This window comes from Argentina silus, assembly GCF_951799395.1.
Source record: "Argentina silus genome assembly, chromosome: 7".
Taxonomy (NCBI): Eukaryota; Metazoa; Chordata; class Actinopteri; order Argentiniformes; family Argentinidae; genus Argentina; species Argentina silus.
The window spans coordinates 13,259,568-13,284,416 of NC_139661.1; the positions used below are offsets into that span (position 1 = coordinate 13,259,568).

The following is a 24,849-nucleotide window of genomic DNA, read 5'->3' on the forward strand; positions in this document are numbered from 1 at the left end:
GCCGCGTTTCTAGCTGTCATTCCTGGAGGAGGCAGAGGGCAACGCGGCAGAACAGGGAGCCGCTGGACTTGCTGTCAGATACACGCCGGTGATTTCAAGTTTAAAAACTACTGGACCCCGAAGGTAGCGACGGTATGCTTTTATTGGGTGTATACAACAAAGACGTCAATCTGTTAATAGAACAAGAACAAATGTCATTCCTGAAGTACGAAGCGAAGGAGCGCTGCACAAGAGAGGAGATGACAGCCGCGTGTTTCCTAACCGCTGCTACTTGGATATGCTAGCCAGCTAATTAACAGAGACACATTTCATATTCATTGCGGTAGTGTAACATGTGCAACGTTATTAGTTCACCAGTTCTAAATGATTTTGGGGAAGTATGTGATTACTGCTGGCCGGTTAGGTAACGTAGGTGGCTAGCTAGTTAGCCAGTCAGCGTAAAAAGCTAGCGAGGGCAGTCTAGCTTGTGTCACCGAGAGAATCTCAAAGAAGTAGTTCGCTTGTCCTCATCAGATAACGATTCATAGTCCAGTCAACTTATTTCATATAGCTAAAGACCTCACATCTATCGATAACGTGTACAAGTAGACGTTAACATGGTGTATTTGTCACAGTCAGGAAATCACTTTGGGAACCCATGTTTAGTGAAAGGACACAGTGATTGACATTTCACTGGACAACTAGCGCGGGACCTTGGTCTTGTTCTCGGGCGGGATTTCGTTTAGACAACCAATCGGCTCGTTAGGAAAGCAGTCGTGGGCGGGTTCGGGCTGGGCTGCTTTGGTTTGAAGGAGAAGTGAGAATGTTACGGATACAAGGTCAACACATAGGCGTAGCAGCATGGGAAGTGTTCCGTAGTTTTGTCGCCACGGTTTTCGCCAACATGCTTTTGTTATCATGTTTTCTTCGCAATATTTTATTCTCGTCCCACTCCCCTAGAATTATCAGTTGTTAGAAGTTTCCGCTCAATGCTTTGGGCAAGCTAGATCCTCAACAGTGCAACGAAGTAATGATCGTATTTTTTTACTTTAACTTCTCTACTCTCTCTGCCATGAAGTGGCTTGCTTGCATAGAATGCAGCCCGACTTGTTTTGTTGGACATTGTGTCAACACACCTCTTTTAGTTTATCCCGAGCTGTCAGTTAAAATGTAAACGAAACAGAATTCTATATCCTGCATGCAGTTTTCACTGCACACTCCACTGAATCAGAATAACAAATAAACACTGGGCGTTTCAGATATGACATCACTTTATCTCTGCATGTTAGTCTAGGACACGTTGTACTTGGTTTTTTGTACTTGGTACACGTGGTTTTGCTTCACCATTTGTCCAATAGAAAAAAAAAAAACTCTGAAATGAAAAAAAAAAAAAAAAATTGTCCTTCTCTTTTAAAGTTTCCCAATAGACAAGCCTAATTGCTGCCTCACTTTATGGTTTGAACTCTTCCTGTACGTTCATTATACCCTTCCATCTGTTCCAGGTCACAGAAGTCAACGACAGAAACAGACAGTAACAGACAGCTGCGGAGCAGACGAGTGGAACATCAAAGGCCCTGTGGACGCCTCCATTTCCTGTTCCTGTGGATCAGCTGACCAGTGTGTGTTTGACGGAGGAGTTTCCCCCCTCCCCTCTCTACCCATCCACCCCTCTGTGGTTCTATTGGAAATCCATCCAGCCAGCCAGGCGAGGTTGTGTGTGTGTGTGTGTGTGTGTGCTAAAAGACTGCGATGCACCGCTTAAGGACTTGTGCAGCGAGGCTGCGGCCGCTGACCGCCTCTCAGACTGCTCAGAACCTATCACAGCAGAGGCCGGTAGCGGCGGCCGCGCCCGCCAGGACGTTTCAGCCAATCAGGTGCTACACAGCACCGGTGGCTGCCGAGCCTTTCCTCAACGGAACCAGCTCCAACTACGTGGAGGAGATGTACTACGCATGGCTGGAGGACCCTAAGAGCGTTCACAAGGTAAGGCTCCTCGACCTCTGACCCCTGCCTGGAGGAGAGGGGTTACTACTGGACGCGGACCTGAAGGGACACCAGAGTAGGGTGTGGTGGAGGTTTGCGTGTAGTGGGGGTGTGGGTGTGGTGGGGATTGTGGAGGGGGGGTGTTGTGGAGGTGGACTTGCGGTGGGGGTGGGGGTGGGGGGCTCATGCTCAGTGTCAACAAATGTGTGGACATCTACTCTGAACCCGTCCCCATTCAGTAGAACCCAGTGAGTTTTGAGGAAATCTGTCCATGTCCAGGTGAACTGACAGCTAGGCCACATAACTCACTCCTGTCAGCCCACAACAAGGTCACATCGCTGGGATCCCTGCTGGGTATTAATAGCAGCTAGCTGGATGGGCACTGTGCTGTGCTGTGTTAGCGTGTGTTAGCGTAGCCTGTCACGGGACAGGATGGCTGTGATCTCTGACCACAACGCCTGTCTGTCCTGCTATTCATAGGCCAGCCTTTAGGTTGTCCATAGGGCGGTGCTATGGAGCTAGGCCCAGGGCTGGAACACACAGGACCCCCTAGATGGAGCTGACAGGTGGGCAGTAGAGACCCAGGCACACAACCCTCTGGAGAGCAGCCAGCCAGGCCTACAGCCTACGGTCTAGGGGAGGGCTGATGGAGCAGGGGAGGAGGCTGGTGGAGGAAACGACTAGGCTGACCGATAGATCAAGATTTGCGAATCTGCGCGGAGCCTTTCTCAGCCCGATCTCCTCGAACACAGAGATGGGCTTCTGGAGCTGCAGCCTCAGGACCTCCAGGAGCACTCAGGCAGTCAGTAGAGACTACTACAACCAGTCAGGCAGTTAGTAGAGACTACTATAGCCATCTAGGGCCTGTAGTGTCAGGACCTCTGTGTAGCAGTCAGTCAGCAGGCCTCTCAGGAGGAAGGCAGCTAGATGGAGTACAGGGTTGGGCCTGCCACCTGCCGCCTGTTACACACACACACACTCTCACACAGAGGCAAGGTCAGCTGCAGGAGGAGGAGGGTTTGTCTGTGCTGGTGGGGGGGTGGTGGAAGGGGGAGTGTAGAGTGGACCAGAGCTATTAGGAGGGAAAGGGGGAGGAGGAGGAGAGGAATGATTCATATTGTGTTACTCATTTACCGTTCCCCCCTCGCAGGCAGAGTCAGCTATATGCTCTTGTGTCTGCGGTGTGTTACGTAAAGCCTTCATCCTGCTCCCACTAGTGACCCTGCAGGGTTCTCCCCTGTCTGAACAGTGCAGAGCTGGATTGTATCAAAACCTGCGACTTGTTTATTCATGTCAAAATGCGCAAAAAATTCAGCTGAAACACTGAATTCACTGAGGAACATCCTAATGCTTACACTTTAGTTTTTAACAACAATGTTGTTGGCGAATTTGCCTTGAAATGTTTACATTACCAGGAGCCCAGCCCCCTGGGGAGGGACAAGGTGTTCCTCTGTGATCATTTTTGGGAGTTTAGGACCGATCACATAACATCGCCTGAAATAGCTTTTAAATTCTCTGACAGATCCTGGCAGCAACTCTGAGGCATCTGAATCAAACAGATGATACCTGGTGTAGCGATACCTGGCATAGTAACGTCACGGCTGCTACGTCACCCAGCCTGTACAGGGAGACGGGTCAGGACCTGACCTGTTTTGGCAGCATCTCCCCCGTGTGGTGCCACCCCCTGTCTGTTCCTGACACCCAGGGCAACAAGAACCAGGGTGCGCCTCAATAGTCTAAACAGGTTTCCTCTCCTTCCCTCCATTTATTCCTATCGGAGAGGACAGGTGAATCTCTCTTACATTTACGGCATTTAGCAGACGCCTTTATCCAAAGCGACTTACAACAAATACATTTGTTTAAGTAAATGAATCATCTATCCATCAATCATCATAAGATAAAGTAATCAATGCTCAGACCAGGGGCCAAAGGCAGTCACAATGCTAGAAGAAGGATTTTTAAAAAATTATTATTTATTTATTTATTTTTACTAACAGGAGAGAAACTTGTACAGGGAGGTAGTGGAGGTACTCTCTAGACAGACAGACAGACAGACAGACAGATGACACGACGCACACCCAGACCGCCCGGGGTGTAGAGTTCCTCTCCAGCTCCTGGGAGGCATGCTAGTCATCTCAGACATGGTCACATGACTCCTCTCCTCTCACCTGGCAGACCCCCTCTCCTCTCACCTGGCAGACCCCCTCTCCTCTCCCCTGGCAGACCCCCTCTCCTCTCCTCTCCCCTGGCAGACATGCAGAATGTCCTTTAGATGTTGTTGTTAAAGAGGACATGTGACCGGGCGTTTCTAGTTGGTTATGGATATTGACCATCATCGGTGGGATTTCAGAAGCAACATCGGTGAAACGTTTAGTTTTCTCCTCGTTATGTGTGTGAAGGGTCATGTGACCAGAGTCGGTCTCTCTGGTATGTTGACAGAAATTTCAAAGGAAACTTAGCTCTAAGCTACTCCCAGCGAACTGCAGCGGTGTCTGCTTTCTATTTCTGTCCTGTCATGTGTGTTGGGTTAAACGTAGACCACAGGGGCAGGCCCTAGCAAACCACCTCAGAGGGAACGCACCCACTCAGGAATGCTGGGGGCTTATTTTCTTCCCTCACTTGAGAAAAAGACTGTTATTCTTTTGAGTTTGACAGGAGATAATGTACTGACAAAACATTCTTTTCTCTTTCTCTCTCTCCTTCTCCCCCCCCCCCCTTCTTCTCAGTCTTGGGACGTGTTCTTCCGTAATGCCAATGCAGGCGCCCCCCCGGGGCTGGCCCACCAGAGCCCCCTCGCCCTGGGCATGCCCCTGGCCGGCCTCCCCCAGGCCCAGTCCCTGATGGGGGCTCAGCCCAACGTGGAGAAGCTGGTGGAGGATCACCTGGCTGTGCAGTCTCTCATCAGGGCCTACCAGGTCACTATGACACTGTGTACACACACACACACACACACACACACACACTACAAGACCATAACATACCTCACCAGAACCTACCAGAACACTAAACACTGTAACTATGATACACTACACCACTACTCTTAGGAGCGTTTCCAGGAGGCACCAGCAGGTCACTAGACACCACACACACACACACTCCAGCAGGTCACTGGACACCACACACACACACACACTCCAGCAGGTCGCTGGACACCACACCACACACACACAGTACCAACTATGCTGATAATTAACTTAAATGATTTTCGTTTGAAAGCAGGGACCAAGGTGAGATATGAACAACCGTGTGACCTTGAGAAATATGTTTCCCCAAAAAAATAACTAAATAAAACGGTTTAAAGTAAAGTTAATAATGTTGTGTTGGTTGCTGCCTGCAGGTGAAGGGGCATCACAACGCCCAGCTGGACCCTCTGGGCATCAGTTGTGTTAATTTTGACGAAGCCCCCGTAACCGTGGGTTACCAGAACGTCGGTGAGACACATGTTGCCCTGACGGCGGCGCCAGACCATAATGAGCTTGTGTTGTGTTAATGTTGCTTTTCCTCTCCTCCCCTCCTCCCTCCTTCTCTCCTCTCTTCTTTTCTTCTCTCGTCTTTTATTTTTGTCCAATCCCTCTCTTTCGACACTTCTGTCTATATGTCTCTCTTCTCTACACTCCTCCCTCCACCCCCCTATCTCCCCCCTCCTCCTCCCCCCACCTCCACCTTCCTCCCCCCACCTCCACCTTCCTCCTCCCTACCTACCCCTCCTCCACCCTCCCCCTACCTCCACCCTCCCCCTACCTCCACCCTCCTCCTCCTCCTCCACCCCTCCCCCTACCTCCCCCCTCCTCCAACCTCCCTCCTTCCCCCTACCTCCCCCCTGCTCCTCCTCTTCCTCCCTACTTCCTCCCTCCTCCCCCCTACCTCCTCCACCCCCTACCTCCACCCTCCTCCACTCTACCTCCACGCTCCTCCTCCTCCCCCCTACCTCCTCCTCCTCCTCCTCTACTTCCACCCTCCTCCTCCTCCCCCCTACCTCCACCCTCCACCCCCCCACACCTTTCCCCTCCTCCACCCTCCTCCCCCTCCTGTGGGTGTCCCCCCCCACCCCACTGTAGATCCGTGGTCACCACGTAGCTCAGCTGGACCCTCTGGGGATCATGGATGCCGATCTGGATTCTTGCGTTCCCACTGACATTATAACGTCCTCGGACAAACTGGGTGAGGAGAAGAGAATGACCCCCCCCCCTCCTCCCCGCTCTCTGACTCTTGACTCTGTCTGCAGTACCACCTCCCACCACCAGGGGGAGGTAGCTTGGCAAGGCTTTGTCTGGCTTGGAATGCTGGTCTGGCCGTCTCTGTAAATGTGTGTCCTTTTTAGGCCCTAGTCTTGCCCCCAATCCCAAACCAGCCCCTAGTCCCTAATGCCTAATCCCTAGCCCCTAGTCTCTTGCCCCCCCCTCCACACTTGAGTAGATCTGAGAGGGTTGGATAGGTGTGAGTAAAATGGTGGATAGCCCCTATCCGGTCCTCTCACAGGCCAGGTAGAACACTCCCCCTATCCCTCACATCTATCCAGCCTTCTCAGATCTACTCAAGTGTCGAGGGGGGACTAGGGAGGAGGGGCTAGGGGTTGGTTTGGGATTGGGGCGAGACTAGGGCCAAACGTCTAGGTTGTAGCGGACGGGTGCTCTCACTCCGTCTGGAGATGCAGGTGCAGGTGGGGATGGGAGGTTATGTTGTGTTCAATTGCTGCTCAGAAACTCTGTTGTGGTACAGCCTCCCCTGGTGTTCTACCTCCCCCAGCCTCCCCTGGTGTTCTACCTTCACCAGCCTCCCCATGGTGTCTCTCGTCTTCAGCTGTGACCTCTACTAACACCTCGCCACTCACCTTCAACCTGGCTTGACTTCAACTTCCTCCTCTCACTCTCTCACACCCTCTCTGGGTTCCCCCCCCCCCACACACACACACACACACAGTAGAAATGTTATATTAATTACTACTACCTGCAGCTCAATACTAAATCTAAAGCATCGCTGCTTAACTACTCCACAGCTTCTGACCTGTTGTAAACTACATTCACATGTTCAGGCCCTAGTAATCACTCAATGCTCACCTCAAGCGAAGCCAGTGGTTGTCACGGTAACCCTGGTTAGGTATGGTAGTGACATCATCGTGTTTACATTACTATCCCCATCACACCCCTCCACTCCTTGATCATATCTGATGGATCTCTGACTCTAGCCGACTTCATCTGAGTCTGCATGGGAGGCTAGTGTCTGAGGATGGGGTCAGGGCGGGGCGGGGGGGGGGAGTTTATCAGTGCTTTTGCTGCCAGAGTGATCGGTGCTTTCATGGATTGTGATTGGTTGAGCGTTTCCTGTATTTGATTGGCTCTGAGCTTGGAGTGACATCACTGTGTTGTGGCCGCCAGTTGCTGTGCTGCTGCCAGGTGTCAGGCAGCTGTGCTGCTGCCAGGTGTCAGGCAGCTGTGCTGTTGCCAGGTGTCAGGCAGCTGTGCTGTTGCTAGGTGTCAGGCAATGAGTGTGTTGCTGTGGTGATGAGGACTGTGACGTCCTGAGGCTGCATGTCTCATTGGCCCCGCCTGCCAGATCCACCCCTAGGGGTGTAGGAGTTGGTCTGGGGGTCAGGGTGTAGGGGTGGGTTTGGGGGGTCACAGTGTAGGGGTGGGTTTGGGGGGCGTCAGGGTGTAGGGGTGGGTTGGGGGGCGTCAGGGTGTAGGGGTGGGTTGGGGGGGTCAGGGTCTAGGGGTGGGTTGGGGGGATCAGGGGCTAAGGGTGGGTTGGGGGGGTCTAGGGGTGGGTTGGGGGATCAGGGTGTAGGGGTGGGTTTGGGGGTCAGGGTGTATGGGTGTGTTTCATGAGTCATAGGCTGTGGATGTAGTTGTCCATGATGGAGGATGGGTAGTTGTGTTTCTCTAACCATCTCCGGGTCTCTCTCCCCTCACTGCCTCCTCTTCAAGATCTGGGTTGGGGGGTTCAGGGTGTAGGGGTGGGTTGGGGGGATCAGGGTGTAGGGGTGGGTTGGGGGGATCAGGGTGTAGGGGTTGGGGGTGGGTTGGGGGGGTCAGGGTGTAGGGGTTGGGGAGGGTCAGGGTGTAGGGGTGGGTTGGGGGGGTCAGGGTGTAGGGGCTTGGGTGGGTTGGGGGGATCAGGGTGTAGGGTCTGGGGGTGGGTTTGGGGGTCAGGGTGTGGGGGTGGGGGGTCAGGGTGTAGGGGTGGGTTTGGGGGTCAGGGTATAGGGTGTGTAGGGGTGTGTGTGTGGTGAGTCATAGGCTGTGGATGTAGTTGTCCATGATGGAGGATGGGTAGATGTGTTTCTCTAACCGTCTCCGGGTCTCTCTCCCCTCGCTGCCTCCTCTTCAAGACCTGGCGGTGTTCAAGGACCGTCTCAGTATTCTAACTGTCGGAGGTATGCAAACAACAACAACAACACTGCTAGCGTCACTGTAGCTGTTCTTCTCTAGTCTGTTCGTAGCTTGGCTTCCGTTATGTTTATAGAAGTAGGAACATTTGCTTTGCCTTTCTCTCCTGTTATGTTTGTTTTCAGTGCAGAAAAGACGGCTAGAACCACAAAGTAGTCCTCTAGTCCCAGACCTGTATGTGTTTTAGGCTCGGGCTAGAGTTAGGGCTAACCAACTCTGTCATTGTCCTGTCATCTTTGGCTCATACATAGAATACAGTCGTAGACGATGCAATGAGATGCTCAGGGCAAGCTAGCTCCTCAACAACACAACAAACAACAATCAACAATACAATATAATAATACTAAAAACAATAACAAAGTGGCAAAGCACAACAGTAATATTGGGCAGTAGCAACAGTAGTAGTATAGGATATATAGTGTAGTCATGGGAGTCGGCTAAGCCACTGATGGATGGACCAGTCTTGACTACTGGATGTGAAGTGAAGCTGGCTAAACTCCTACAGATCTGGGACCAGACTAACAACCGTATGTTCTCCGTCAAATATCTGCTTGTTTACCGCAGCCTCACTATTGACTCACATTCTAAGCTGTCCAGCTGCCCTGAAACAAAAACTGAGAAAAAGAACAAAAGCCCCGCCCCCCTCCCCTCTCTCTCTCTGTAGCAGCCCCCCGTGTGTGTGGGTGAGCTGGAGCAGACAGACAACAGACTCCTCTGTCAGGGGAAGGTCCTCTCAGAGGTCGTGGTATGTGTGTGTCCTTGCGCCGGCCCTGTAGACGTACGCTGTGGTAGAAACACACTTTCAACTATGAGAACATTGTATTCTGCTGAGGTCGTCAATACTGTCATAGTTGATGTTTTGTTTGGATGAGGAGTCATGAACACGCTGTGTGTTGATTGGAAGGGGGAGTTCCCCCCCCACTTGTGGTTGGCTGCTCTCATTCCTGCAATCATTTCGACACTGTCTGGCTGAACGCTGGGAACACAGAGTTCTAGTTGGAACGTTGAGGGATTCTAAATTCGTCTGTCTTCAGTGTCTCCCTCTCTGCTCTCACCTTGTCTTTCAGAGTCTGACTGGAGGTCTCACTTTAGAGATGGTATAAAAGACTGGGAAAGTGGTAATAACCTAAAGTCCTGGAGAATGTGTTCTGAAGCGACTGCACTAAGCTGCTTGCTCCTCCGTATGACCAGATAGAATAGAATGGGGGGGGGGTGGGGGCATCACAGAGCCTCGGTCGGTGCACTGTGATGACATCACAGATCCACGGTCGGTGCACTGTGGTGACATCACAGAGTCTTGGTTGGTGCACTATGATGACGATGCTTATGCACAGCTGCATGTTGCTTAGCGAGGCCTCTAACACAAGGAGAACTCTCTCCCCCTCCCCTCTCCTCCGTCTGCTCGGGTCTGATGGCACCAGGCTAGGGGTGAGCAGCAGGGAGGAGGCTAGCCGGATAGCATCGATACGGACCTATGGACAGATAGCATCCTCCTCTATACAGACCTATGTACAGATAGCATCCTCCTCTATACAGACCTATGGACAGACAGACTCAGAGACTTTCTTATGTATCGAAATAAAATTGACCTCGCCCAGACACGGTTTATAATAAAGTCCTTCTTTCACTCTGATGGTTCATCAGGTGGTTGTCCCCTTTGACAGACATCAAGCTAGCCATAGAGGAGGATGCTATCTGGCTAGGTGGAGACCTGCTCTCATCTGGTCAGTTCACATCAGAGCAGACGGAGGAAACGAGGAGAGGAAACAAGGAGAGGAAGCCATTTTAGACTATTGAGACGCAGCCACTGTCTCATGCCTACAGCGTACATGTGCTGCTGGATCTGGCACGGTCTGGTGATAGTGGAGCCAAGCTCTCTCTCTCTCTCTCTCTCTCATATCCTGTTCATAATCCTGTTCTCTGCCGTCTTCCAAGAGGATGTGTTTCAGTGTGCAAGAGACTGAACAGGCTGCAGTATGTTAGAGGCTGGAGGCTGCAGTATGTTAGTGGCTGCAGTATGTCTGTCCCCCTGTCCCCCCCCCCACACATACACACACACACACACACACACACACACCCTCTTTTTCACAGATGCTCTGCTCATGTGATCCAGGTCTGGCCCTATATGGCCTGGGTCTCAGACTAGCCTACATGTGGCCCAGATCTGGCCCTGTATGGCCTGGGTCTCAGACTAGCCTACATGTGGCCCAGATATGGCCCTGTATGGCCTGGGTCTCAGACTAGTCTACATGCTGCATCGACTGCTGTATGCTTGGTGTCAACGGGTATCCTGCTGACCTGAAGCATGCGTGTGGAGAACACTGGTGGTAATCAATACTTAGCCTGGTGCGTGTGTGTGTGTGTGTGCCTGTGTGCGTGCGTGTTTGTGTGTATGTGCTGTTTCTCTAACCAGAGGTTTGAAGTGTCCGTGATGGTGATCATACTAGATACATACCAGGTTTATCCACACTTTGTCATTTAAGTCAGAGATTCTTCCCCCTCAACACTTCATAAACTCTGCTTCCTCCATCAGGCCCTGAAAGGCCAGTCAAGTTCTAGAACCTGATCTATTCTATTCTATTCTAGAACCAGACTGTATTCTATTCTAGAACCTAGACTGTTCTAGAACATTCCAAAGCCACTCTGACTATGCTGCCTGCCTGTCTGTCACTTCAGTCAGACCAGGAGAGTCTGTGTCTGATAAGGATCATGATAATGATCATGCTGTCCCCATGACGACTTCCATGTTGACATTAATCACATCATTTCTCCTTCTGGCAGCTTTTGTTTAAACCCCACACACATTCCTCATTCTCTCATGTCACCCCCTTCCCCACCCACTCCACCCCCCTTCTCTCCTCTCCTCTCTCCTCCCCTCTCCTGTTGCATGCTGTCTGTCTGTCCATCTGTCTCTCCATCCATCTATCTTCCTGCCTGCTGCCATGCCCTCTTGATTTATGCATCTCATCCATTCTCCTACCATCATGGAATTACCATCATCCATTTTCCTACCATCATGGTGTTACCATCATCCATAACGGCATGCTCTGTTTATCATCCATTGTCATCATTGCCCTTCTCTCTCTCTCTCCTGGTATCCCACTAACTCACCTCTGGTTTGTTGTTTGTTTTTCTTTCCATCCTTGATGTCTGTCCATTTTCTCCTCCATTCTCTCCTCTCATGTTTCTGCTACTGTATCTCTTCCTCCTCCTCCTCTTCCTCTCCCTCTGGGCTGACTGTCCCTCCATCTACCCCCCTCTCCCTCTTCTCCTCCTCTTCCCCCCTCTCCCTCTTCTCCTCCTCTTCCTCTGTGCTGACTGTCCCTACATCTACCCTTCTCCCTGCCCCTGACCCTGTTGCATGCTGGGACCTGTAGGCTTCTACGGCCTGGATGAGTCTGACCTGGACAAGGTGTTCCGGCTGCCGACCACCACCTTCATCGGGGGAGCAGAGAGCGCTCTGCCCCTGAGAGAGATCATACGCCGCCTGGAGGTTAGACCACACACACACACACACACACACACAGAAAGAGAGCGCTCTGCCCCTGAGAGAGATCATACACTGCCTGGAGGTTAGACCACAGGAAGTGCGCGCGCACACACACACGCACACGCATGTGCACACTCTCACTCACACACACACGCATGCACTCGCACACACACATATAAAGGGTGACTTTCTAAAGCGTCCTACCTCTGAGGCCATAGTCAGACCTGGATAACATAATTTCAGTATGACATCATGGAGGTATGACCTCATCGGGATGTTCCCAGATGGCAAACTGCCAGCTCTACTGACCTGCCCCCCCCCAGATGGCGTACTGCCAACACATTGGCGTGGAGTTCATGTTCATCAACGACCTGGAGCAGTGCCAATGGATCAGGAACAAGTTTGAGAAGCCGGGAGTCATGCAGTTCACCCTGGAGGAGAAGAGAACCCTGCTGGCCCGCATGGTCCGCTCCACCAGGTCAGAACCACACAGAACTCACCCACCTGCACCTAAAAACAGGGGTGTCCTAGTTCTTTAGCAAAGGACGGGTTTGAGTCCAGGCTTTCAATCCTAGCGAAGCGTTACACAGCTAGACTTGTAGTAGAGCTGGGTATTGGACCTCACCATACCATATGGGTCACGATACCATGCTATTGCAGTACAATACGATTGTGGTACTCTAAAAATATTTACTGAAAATGGAACTGAATTCAATCTACTGCGTAATGTGTATGACCTGGGTAGTGTCATATGTTTGTCTATAATACATTATTGATATAATCCGGGGCAAATCTTCCAGTCAATAAATAAAATATGTGTTTAAAAAAACCTGCTACGGCTGGGATCCGTTCCTACCTACTACCCAAGAGTGTCCCATTCAATGAGCTTATTACACAACTGATTCACAACTGATTCACACCTGATTCAGCCGGTCAAAGACTTGATCTAAGATCGGACTTGTTGAGCGGGGTGGTTAAGATGAAGGCTTGTCCTCACACCCACCCTCTGAATACAATGCTGAAAGATGTCAGAAGGACCTTCTACTGTAGGTGCTGATGTTGTGTGCATGTTGTCTTGCGAAGGTTTGAGGAGTTCCTGCAGAGGAAGTGGTCATCAGAGAAGCGTTTCGGTCTGGAGGGCTGTGAGTCTCTGATCCCCGCCCTCAAGACTATCATCGACAAGTCCAGCGAGAACGGCATAGAGAACGTCATCATGGGCATGCCCCACAGGTAGGGGTAGAAAACACACACACACTCACTCACTCACTCACACACTGAAGAACGTCATCATGGGCATGACCCACAGGTAGGGGTGGAAAACACACACACACACACTCACTCACTCACACACTGAAGAACGTCATCATGGGCATGACCCACAGGTAGGGGTGGAAAAAACACACACTCATTCACTCACACACTGAAGAACGTCATCATGGGCATGCCCCACAGGCAGGGGTGGAACACACACACTCACGCACTCTCCTCTGACCGGTCTCTCTCTCTCTCTCTCTCTCTTCTGACCCGGTATCTGTCTTCTGATTTGACCTCTCTTCCCCCCCTCACTCACTCCCCCAGGGGTCGTCTGAACGTGCTTGCCAACGTCATCCGTAAGGAGTTGGAACAGATCTTCTGTCAGTTTGACTCCAAGCTGGAGGCTGCTGACGAGGTGAGGCCAGCTGGAACACTAGTCTGGACCTCTCCTGTTCACAGACGGTCAGGGACGGATAAAGGATGCGTTCAGAGCAGGGGAGGCTGGCGGAGGTAGAAATCAGAGGGTGGGCTCATTGGAATGCATGGAATGCATTGTGTTCCATGCATTACAATGAGCCCCATCCTCTGATTTCTACCCCCACCAGCCTCCCCTGATTCAGAGACCATACATGACGATACTCAACTTGAGTGTTGGTTAGAGAGATGCTACAATGTTATTGATATCAGATGTTGCTTTAGTGACTGTAGGGTTCATGAAAAATCGTGTGTGTGTGTTCTACCAGGGCTCTGGGGATGTGAAGTACCATCTGGGGATGTACCATCGCCGGATCAACCGAGTCACGGACCGGAACATCACGCTGTCCCTCATGGCCAACCCCTCCCACCTGGAGGCTGTCAACCCCGTGGTGCAGGGCAAGACCAAGGCGGAGCAGTTCTACTGTGGAGACACCGAGGGCAACAGGGTAGGTACTGATGATGAAGATGAAGAACAGTTCTACTGTGGAGACATCTACTGCTATATGCCGGGTAGGTGACGTGTGTGTGTGTGTCCGTCAGGTGATGTCCATCCTGCTCCATGGTGACGCTGCGTTTGCCGGCCAGGGCATCGTGTTTGAGACCCTCAACCTCAGCGACCTGCCCTCCTACACCACCCACGGCACGGTGCACGTCATCGTCAACAACCAGGTACACACACACATACACATACACATACACACTAACAACCAGGCACATACACACACACACACACACACTAACAACCAGGTATTCACACAAACACACACACACACACACTAACAGCCAGGTACACACACACACTAACAGGCAGGTACATGCGCACACATTAACAGCCAGGCACTCTCACACACATACTCTTACACACACACACACACTAACAACCAGGTACACACATTCACACACTGATTGGCACTGAATTCTATATCAACTCCTATGCTGACTTGAACAGGTAGTGTCCATATTGTTCCTAATTCTCTGGTGTTCACCCGCCCCCCAGATCGGCTTCACCACGGACCCCCGCATGGCTCGATCGTCCCCCTACCCCACAGACGTGGCCCGTGTAGTCAACGCCCCCATCTTCCACGTCAACGCTGACGACCCTGAGGCCGTGATGTACGTCTGCAACGTGGCCGCAGAGTGGAGGGCCACCTTCCACAAGGACGTGGTGGTTGACCTGGTGAGTGTGTGTGTCTGTCTGTCTCTGCGTGTGCGTGTGTGCAGGAGCCTAACGCCCCCCCCCCCCCCCAGGTGTGTTACAGGAGGATGGGCCATAATGAGATGGATGAGCCCATGTTCACCCAGCCTCTGATGTACAAGCAGATCAAGAAGCAGAAGGGCGTCCTGCTGAAATACGCTGAAAAACTTATCGCTGAGGGGGTCGTCACCAGACAGGAGTACGAGGTAGGACACACACACACACCCCTCTCCTCTCTCTCACTCACACACTCGATCTCCAACTGACCCCCCCCGTGTGTGTGTGTGTGTGTGTAGGAGGAGATAGCCAAGTATGATAAGATCTGTGAGGAGGCTCACGCTCGCTCCAAGGATGAGAAGATCCTCCACATCAAACACTGGCTGGACTCACCCTGGCCCGGTGAGTTACAGTGTGTGTGTGTGTGTGTGTGTGTTGTGGCAGCGGCGGCTTTGGGTTGGACTTGCTGCTATATAGTAGTCTTCATTTGTGTGTGTGTGTGTGTGCAGGTTTCTTCACCCTGGACGGCCAGCCCAAGTCCATGCTGTGTCAGTCAACCGGTCTGACGGAGGAGGAGCTGACCCACATCGGCCAGGTGGCCTCATCTGTCCCCGTCGAAGACTTCACCATCCACGGAGGTGATCAATAAACGATATCTAGCCCTACCAATAACCTTACTGATCAATACCCTTATCATACCATGCTCATCTGTCCCTGTAGGGGACTTCACCATCCACAGAGGTAATCAATAAACTGATCAATAACCTTACTGATCAATAACCTGATCAATACTCTTATCACTACTCACCCCATACTCATATCTGTCCCTGTAGAAGACTTCACCATCTACAGAGGTAGGGACATGCAGCTTACTGATCGATAACACACTGATCAATACTCCCACTGTTCATGGATGTATAGACACACAGCTTACTGATCAATACTCCCACTGTCCACAGAGGTAGACACATCCGCCTTTACTGATCAATACTCTGATTAATACTCCTACTGTCCACAGAGGTAGACACATCCGCCTTACTGATCAATACTCTGATCGTGTGTGTGTGTGTGTGTGTGTGTGTGTGTGTGTGTAGGTCTGAGTCGTGTCCTGAAGGGCCGCGGTGAGATGATTAAGAACCGGACGGTGGACTGGGCCCTGGGGGAGTACATGGCCTTCGGATCGCTGCTGAAGGAGGGCACGCATGTCCGTCTGAGTGGCCAGGACGTAGAGAGAGGCACCTTCAGGTGAGGAGAGGGGGATGAGGAGGGGGAGGATGGAGGGATGGAGGAGAACTCAAAGAAGGAATCCAGAGAAAGATAGAAGGAGGGAGACTGACAGACCCTGGGTTAGAAGATTGAAGCATTCCTCCATCCAGACGATGAAAGTGAGGAGAGGAATAGAGACGATGTAATCCTGTGTGTGTGTGTGTATGTGTGCCTGTGTGTGTGTCTCCTACAGTCATCGTCACCATGTGTTACACGATCAGAACGTGGACAAGCGGACCTGCATCCCCATGAACCACATCTCTCCAGAACAGGCTCCCTATACCGTGTGCAACAGCTCCCTGTCAGAGTATGGGGTACTGGGTAGGTCTCACACACACACACACACACACACACACATACCTCTGTCAACCTGCCACACATCACCCTAATGCACACACACACACACACCTATCAGCCTGTCACACACACACACACACAATCGCATCTATCAGTCTCTCATCCCTTGCACACATGTCCATTGCTATTCTCATAGAAACACGTTCAGTAAATACCCCCCCCCCCCCCCCCTCAGGTTTTGAGCTGGGCTTCGCCATGGCCAGTCCCAACGCCCTGGTTCTATGGGAGGCCCAGTTCGGGGACTTCCACAACACAGCCCAGTGCATCATAGACCAGTTCATCTGCCCGGGCCAGGCCAAGTGGGTCAGACAGAACGGCATCGTCCTGCTCCTGCCCCATGGCATGGAGGGGATGGTGAGACCTCTCTCTCTCTCTCTCTTTTGCTCTCTTGTTCTCTCTCTCTCTCTCTCTTTATTTCTATTTTTCTTCTCATTTTATACAGTAGTAACCTCTCCCTCCCTCCCTCTCTCTCTCTCTCTCTCTCTCTCTCTCTCTCTCTATCTATCTATCTAACTCTCCCTCTCTCTCTCTCTCTCTATCTATCTAACTCTCCCTCTCTCTCTCTCTCTCTCTCTCTCTCTAACTCTCCCTCTCTGTCTCTGTCTCTCCAGGGTCCAGAACATTCCTCTGCTCGTCCAGAGAGGTTCCTCCAGATGTGTAATGACGACCCAGATGAGATGCCGGTATGTCAGACATTTACTCAGTTACCCTAAATCCATTTACTCTGCTCCAGACTTAACAAGGGGAAGTTTACCCTAAATCCCATTCTCGTGTGTTTCTGGTCAATCCAAAATGCATACCATTTAGCTATTGAAAAAGCGAGGTCTGTGTTTACCTTTTAGAAAATTATCATACCGTTAAAAAACGTCAGACGAGGGTTTTTGCACTCTGACCCTGCTCTACTGCGCCAGTGAATCCCAGAGAGCAGCAGGTGCTAGCTCTAGCACTGTTCAACAGAAGGTCCTCGTGTGGAGAGGGGAATCCTGGGAGTTGTAGGAATTCAATCAAATGGGCAATTTGGAACATCATGACTGATCAGAGCATTCAAAGCGAGACATCTTGACTCGTTTTGCAACGCAATTTCTTGTGAATGTGTCTACTATTGAATAATGAAAACAACAAATCCATTGGATTACAGGGTCAAATTCTGCTTTAAGGTTGTCAGCTACATTACACTTTATTGACTTGCAGCATAGAGGTTATGAATATGTCACTCAAGATGTAACCACCTTGTTTTAATACAGACGGAACATGAATAGTTGTTATTCTATAAACATGGTCTAGTGAAGCCTCGGGCCTTTCTACACACCAGAGAGACAACCAGGACTTGTGTCTAACCCTCTCCCTCCCTCCCTCCTCCAGACTCTGACGGAGGACTTTGCCTTCCAGCAGCTGGTTGATTGTAACTGGATTGTGGTGAACGTTTCTAACCCGGCAAACTACTTCCATGTGATGAGGAGACAGATCCTGTCCCCCTTCAGGAAGCCTGTGAGCCTACAGACACACGCTAACCACACATGCTAACCACACACGCTAACCACACATGCTAACCACACGTTAACTACATGCTAACCACAGGGTATCCACAGGCTAAGCACACGCTAACTACACACACTACATGCTAACATGTTGTGTGTGTTTTTATAGTAACGTGTGTGTTTTTATAGTAACGTGTGTGTGTGTGTTTCTATAGTAATGTGTGTGTATGTTTCTATGGTAACGTGTGTGTGTGTTTTTGTAGTAATGTGTGTGTTTTTATAGTAACGTGTGTGTGTGTGTTTCTATAGTAATGTGTGTGTATGTTTCTATGGTAACGTGTGTGTGTGTTTTTGTAGTAACGTGTGTGTGTGTTTCTATGGTAACGTGTGTGTGTGTTTTTGTAGTAACGTGTGTGTGTGTTTCTATAGTAACGTGTGTATGTGTTTATATAGTAACGTGTGTGTTTTTGTAGTAACGTGTGTGTGTTTCTATAGTAATGTGTGTTTCTATAGTAGTGTGTGTATTTCTATAGTAACGTGTGTGTATTTCTATAGTAACGTCTGTATGTGTTTATATAGTTACGTGTGTGTGTGTTTCTATAGTAACGTGTGTGTGTATTTCTATAGTAACGTGTGTGTGTTTTCTCCTCCAGCTCATTGTCTTCACTCCTAAGTCTCTGCTGCGTCACCCAGAGGCCAAGTCCAACTTTGACGAGATGCTGCCAGGTGAGAGAGAGACAGGAGAGAGTGTGTGTGTGTGTGTGTGTGTGTGTGTGTGTGTGTCTCAGTCAACAGTCTGTGCCTCTCTCTCCAGGAACGACCTTCGAGCGTGTGATCCCAGAGAGGGGTGTGGCCTCAGAGAACCCGGGTGGCGTGAAGCGGGTGGTGTTCTGCACAGGGAAGGTCTACTACGAACTGACCCGCGAACGCAAGGCCCGTGCCATGGAGGACTCTGTCGCTATCGCCCGCGTGGAGCAGGTACACACACACACACACACACACATACAGTGGGGGAAATAATTATTTGATCCCCTGCTGATTTTGTTAGTTTGCCCGATTACAAAGAAATGAGCGGTCTATAATTTTTATGGTACTTTTAGTTTAACAAATAGAGACAGAATATCAACAAAGAAGTCCAGAAAAAACACGTTATATAAAGTTATAAATTAATTTGCATTTGATCGAAGGAAATAAGTATTTGATCCCCTACAAACCAGCAAGAATTGTGGCTCATACAGACCGGTTATATGCCCATGAGGCACACAGATTACTCCTGTCACTTTAAGAAAGTACTCCTAATCTCTGCATGTTATGGGTATAAAAGACACCTGTCAATAGAATCAATCTCTTCCATTCCAACCTCTCCACCACCATGGGCAAGACCAAAGAACATTCAAAGGACATCAGGGTAAAAGTTGTAGACCTGCACAAGGCTGGAATGGGCTACAAGACCATCAGCAAGAAGCTTGGTGAGAAGGAGACAACTGTTGGTGCAATTATTAGAAAATGGAAGAAATACAAAATAACCATCAATCGCCCTCGGCCTGGAGCTCCATGCAAGATCTCGCCTCGTGGGGTAAGGATGATCATGAGAAGGGTGAGGGATCAGCCCAGAACTACACGGGAGGAGCTTGGTAATGATCTCAAGGCAGCTGGGACCACAGTCACCAAGAAAACCATTGGTAACACACTACACCGTAACGGATTGAAATCCTGCAGTGCCCGCAAGGTCCCCCTGCTCAAGAAGGCACATGTACAGGCCCATCTGAAGTTTGCCAATGAACACTTAAATGATTCAGAGAAGGCGATGTGGTCGGATGAGACCAAAATTGAACTCTTTGGCATAAATTCGACTCGTCGTGTTTGGAGGGAGAGAAATGCTGAATGCTACAATCCCAAGAACACCATCCCCACCGTCAAACACGGAGGTGGAAACATTATGCTTTGGGGTTGTTTCTCTGCTAAGGGTACAGGACGACTTCACTGCATTGAGGGGCCAATGGACGGGGCCATGTACCGTAAGATCTTGGACGAGAACCTTCTTCCCTCAGCCAGAGCACTGAGGATGGGTCGTGGATGGGTCTTCCAGCATGACAATGACCCAAAACATACGGCCAAGGCAACAAAGGAGTGGCTCAAGAAGAAGCACACTAAGGTCATGGAGTGGCCTAGCTAGTCTCCAGACCTTAATCCTATAGAAAATGTGTGGAGGGAGCTGAAGCTTCGAGTTGCCAAGCAAAAGCCTTGAAACCTTCAGGATTTGGAGAGGATCTGTAAAGAGGAGTGGACCAAAATCCCTCCTGAGATGTGTGCAAACCTGGTGACCAACTACAAGAAACATCTGACTTCTGTGCTTGCCAACAAGGGTTTCTCCACCAAGTACTAAGTCATGTTTTGCTTGGGGATCAAATACTTATTTCCTTCTATCAAATGCAAATTAATTTATAACTTTATATAATATGTTTTTCTGGACTTTTTTTTTGTTGATATTCTGTGTCTATTTGTTAAAATAAAAGTACCATAAAAATTATAGACCGCTCATTTCTTTGTAATCGGGCAAACTAACAAAATCAGCAGGGGATCAAATAATTATTTCCCCCACTGTGTATATATATATATATATATATATATATATATGTGTATATATGCATCCATCCACGTGGAGCAGGTACACACACACACGTGTGCACAGACACACATGCAAAATCTCCCCTCTCTCTCTCTGTCCTCTTCTCTCTCTCCCTCCCTCTCTCTCCTCTTCTTTCCCCCCCCCCCCCCCCCACAGCTGTCTCCGTTCCCCTTTGACCTGGTGAAGGCGGAGACCGAGAAGTACCCCGGCGCTGACCTGGTCTGGTGCCAGGAGGAGCACAAGAACCAGGGTTACTACGACTACGTCAAGCCCCGGATCAGAACCACCATCGCCCGTGCCAAGCCCGTCTGGTACGAACCAACACTGTGTGTGTGTAGTCCTGCGTGTGTGTGTGTGTGTGTGTGTGTGTGTGTGTGTGTTCCTGCATATGTATGTGTGTGTGCGTGTGTGTGCGTGCGTGCGTGCGTCTGTGTGTGTGTGTTCCTGCGTTTGTGTTCCTGTGTGTGTGTGTGTGTGTGTTTATGTGTAACCCCTCCCCCCGGTCCCTCCAGGTATGCTGGGCGGGGTCCTGCGGCGGCACCCGCCACAGGGAACAAGGCGGCTCACCTGGTGGAGCTCAAACGGTTCCTGGACACTGCCTTCAACCTGGACGCCTTCAAGGAGCATGAATAACGCTAAGAACTTCCCCCAGTGTAACACCCAAACCCTTCCCCCGGTGTCACACCCAAACCCTTCCCCCTCACCCTGCCTCCTTAGTCCCAGGATAGGAGGTAGCCTTCACCCCCCCCCCCCCCCAGCAACCCAGAGGGCCCCTCTCCTCCGTCCCGTACACACACACACACACACACACTGTGGCGCTCAGAATGAGCCTATTCCCTTCAGCTTCACAACACAGCTACAGTCCTGTTTGTTTAAACCACTGCTACTGTCCCCTAACCACACACACACACACACACTTCCTGATTCTGTCTCAGCATGCTCAATCCCTTGCCCAATCAGATCCATCTCCTCTAGACACACAGCTCTAGATAACCAACCGATCAAATGCACAACCTTAGATAAGCAGCCAGTCGGTGGTCAGTAGGTGGAGCCTGTGTCCAGTGATAGGTTCTTCCTCTTTCTTTGTTTTTATTTTCTCGTATCTATGGAACACTCCTCCCCCTAGCAACACTAACCCTCTGTTGACTCCTGTACGTGTGTCCCAGTGGAGGCAGACATTGGAGGATGGCGTCATTGTAATGCATGGAACGGAATGAGGAATGGTATCAAAACCACCGTTCCTTATTCCGTTCCATGTGTTACAATGAGCCCGTCCTCCGACGTCTACCTCCACCAGCCTCTCCTGGTGTGTCTATAACCAAAGCACATGAACATACAGGTTGGTGTCTGTGTCTGAGCTGGTAGTTCTGGCGGTTCTGTTTGTCCTATATGTGTTTCTGTCTCCCTACCACAGCCCTAGCACAGCCCTACCAGGCTGAGATAGGCCCAGTGCTGTACTCCTACGTGGCTAACAACACAAACAAAAGCCTCCTTCAATGTCCTCTCTCCCTCTCAGAGTACTAGAACGTTCAGATGGAGTTATACAATGTTCAAATGGATTTCCAGAACGTTCAGATGGACTTCTAGTTTGTTGGTTCTTGGTTGTGAGCATCACAGCGTTCCTCTCTCCAGGTCTCTGCTCAACGCAGTGCTGTGATCTCCCTCCTCCTCCCCTCTCATCTGCTTCCCCCCCCTCTCCCTCCTCCTCCAGGGCTATCCCCCTCTGTGAGTGCTACTGATTACAACACATCTTCACCCGCTACAGCTTTATCTTGATGTTTGTTTATCGCTTGTACCTTTTCATCTGTTTTTGTTTTGCTTCTTTTTGAATCAGCGTTTTCATTCTTATGTAACTGCTAATATTAGACGAGAGGTATCGAATAAGGGAAACGTGAGATATTTGTCTTCGCTACGATCGCTCAGCGATCTAGTTACATTTAACGTGGCGACTAACGTCTGCTTCACTGTGCACCTGTTTCCTGTCAGGGGGCAGAGTCAGATCTGGAATGTTCAAACCGCAAGAAGATGACTACGCAGTTTGTATTTATATATGAATTCACAATGCAGTTGAGTAGAAGTTTGTAAATGGTTGTTATGGATACAGCAAATGTCAGGACAACATGTTGTCAGAGTAACCAGCCCAGTCCTGTTTTCATATTGCAGTACAGGACATGACAGCAGGCTGAGCGAGTCAGACGCCCTCTTCTGGTCAGGCAGTGTAATAACGCATGACAGGCTCCAGGCTGATTTGATGCATATGACACCCCCCCCCCCCCCCCCCCCCCCCCCAGATGCTTCTCTATCTCTGTTTCTCTCTTGCAACTCTACTATCCTGTGCCAAAAAATGTCAGAGCGCTAGAATTGTTTTTTTGAGGGTGGAAGAATGGATTTCCGGAGGGTTCTGTTTTTTTTTGCTGCGTAGTCATTTTTAAATAAAACAGTAAAAAACACCTTTTTGTTTGGATGGCTCCACAACAAAACAAATGATTTTATTTATTTTCATATAGGGGATTGAGATTCTTTCCATTTTGTTTTTGTTTTTTGTTTTTTTGCTTCATTCAATAAAGACTATCTTCTCAAATCAGTGAGTTGTTGAATTCTTGAGTCCATCTACTTTGTGTGTGTGTGTGTGTGGGAGAGATGTGTGAGGACATTATAGGAGAATATGTGTGGTACATTTCCATGTTAAATCTAAGCCCAACTCAAATTCCACATCGGTTCCTCGCCATACTGTATCAGCGGGCTGGGTCTGTGGAGATCAGCTCACAGGTTACCAGAGACCCACAAAGACACCGGTCTGTTTCCATCCGCTAGGGGCGCTCAGGTATAAACATCACGGTGTGTGGGTGATATGCTCCCTGCAGTATAAATGAAGGCCTTTATTCAAACACGATCACCGGCGATCTATTGTCCTTCTGCCATTCATCTTTTACAACTAGGTGAGAGAAATCAAGTTAGCTCTGTTTGGGGGGTTGTGTTATACTCTGCTTTATGTCGGTAGTGATCAAATAGTCGTCTGAATATTCTTCCGTTATCGACATTGTATTAAGCAGCCGCCAATCTCTGGGTTGTCATGGTGATGATGTCACGCTCCTTTCATCCGCAGCAATGACGCAATTAATGACCTAGTCAGAGCGAGCTGGTAGCCGGTGTGACTGTAGAGCGAATCACAGATCAAATTAAAGTTAATTTGTCATATACATAGATTACAGCCGTCGACGATGCAATGATATGCGTAGGGCAAGATAGCTCCTCAACAATGCAGCAAACAACAATCTAACAATCAACAATACAATATAATAATAATAAAAACGATAAAACAATAACATAAAGTGGCAAAGTGTAAAGCAGCAATATTGGCAGGAGCAACAGTGGCATAGGAGTGCAAATGTGCAATGTCATTTGAGAATGTCACTGAGCTGTCCTGTAATGTTAGGGTTAGTAGTAGTAGAGTTGTAATGGAATCTGACTGGCAGAGAGGTTGTGGTCAAATGAATACAATCACTTCAGACACTGCATGCTTTGCGGTGATATGGCCATAGCAGTGTGTCATGTGACCTCTTATTCAATGTTCCCATGTCCCAGATCAGTCCAACTTCCTGATTGGCAGATAGATTTGATTGTTGCTATATTAAACCAGTCACATCCCTCCTTCTGTAAGCCTGTGTTTGTGTGTGAGAGTTCACTGACCTGAGGTCAGAGGTTGGAGCCATATAGACTTCTTTGAATTTGTATTACTATTGTAATTATTACAGTCATTACTGCTGCTACTTACACTACACCCTTATGCACTACTACTGTCACTGTTTTATTATTACTGTATTATGTTGTATTGTTGATTGTTGTTGATCGAGGAGCAAGATCCCAAACCATTTCACTATATCAATTACGGCTGTATGCAATGTACATGATAAATAAAATTAGATTTGATTTGAATGGACTAGATATCTTTATTTGTGTAGGTTGTGTTATTCTGCACTGAATGTATATGTCGTCTTCATTGAATGCCTTTCAGTTTATGTGTTCAGCAAGCCGAGCCTGGGTCAGGGTCAGGGGAGGCTGGTGGAGGTAGAAATCCAGAGGACAGGCTCGTTGTAATGCATGGAATGGAATGAGGAATGGTATCACGTATACATGTTGTTTGATACCACTCCTCATCCCATGACGATGATCACATGATTGATACATTACATTATCAATATAATGAGCCCGTCCTCCGATTTCTACCTTCACCAACCTCCCTCCTGGTCTCACTGTGGTCCTCTTCTGTGACCGTGTGACCTGCACTCTCTCTCTGCAGGCGGGAGGAATTGTGGGTAAATTCCTAGTGACCTTGTTAGCCGGTTGGCAGGAGGAGG

General features: G+C 49.6%; 1 protein-coding gene across 3 annotated transcripts; it reads left to right on the top strand.

The window, feature by feature from the left end:
* Positions 1 to 23,075, top strand: ogdha (oxoglutarate dehydrogenase a). Of its 3 annotated transcripts, none has more exons than XM_083673675.1 (23): positions 1 to 123; positions 1,482 to 1,962; positions 4,689 to 4,877; positions 5,300 to 5,393; positions 11,726 to 11,841; positions 12,162 to 12,316; positions 12,922 to 13,068; positions 13,417 to 13,507; positions 13,836 to 14,015; positions 14,110 to 14,238; positions 14,567 to 14,746; positions 14,818 to 14,970; positions 15,061 to 15,163; positions 15,271 to 15,399; positions 15,856 to 16,006; positions 16,221 to 16,348; positions 16,560 to 16,738; positions 16,996 to 17,067; positions 17,747 to 17,872; positions 18,516 to 18,588; positions 18,677 to 18,840; positions 20,648 to 20,802; positions 21,004 to 23,075. In XM_083673675.1, the coding sequence occupies exons 2-23, from the start codon at positions 1,729 to 1,731 to the stop codon at positions 21,122 to 21,124; spliced, it is 3,069 nt and encodes a 1,022-aa protein (XP_083529801.1). In that variant the 5' UTR covers positions 1 to 123; positions 1,482 to 1,728; the 3' UTR covers positions 21,125 to 23,075. The 3 variants fall into 3 exon arrangements, with proteins under 3 accessions (XP_083529801.1, XP_083529799.1, XP_083529800.1); XM_083673673.1 differs by lacking the exon at positions 5,300 to 5,393 and adding an exon at positions 6,021 to 6,123; XM_083673674.1 differs by lacking the exons at positions 1 to 123; positions 1,482 to 1,962; positions 4,689 to 4,877; ... (2 more) ...; positions 12,162 to 12,316; positions 12,922 to 13,068 and adding an exon at positions 13,269 to 13,290.
* Positions 23,076 to 24,849: the final 1,774 nt, after the last annotated feature.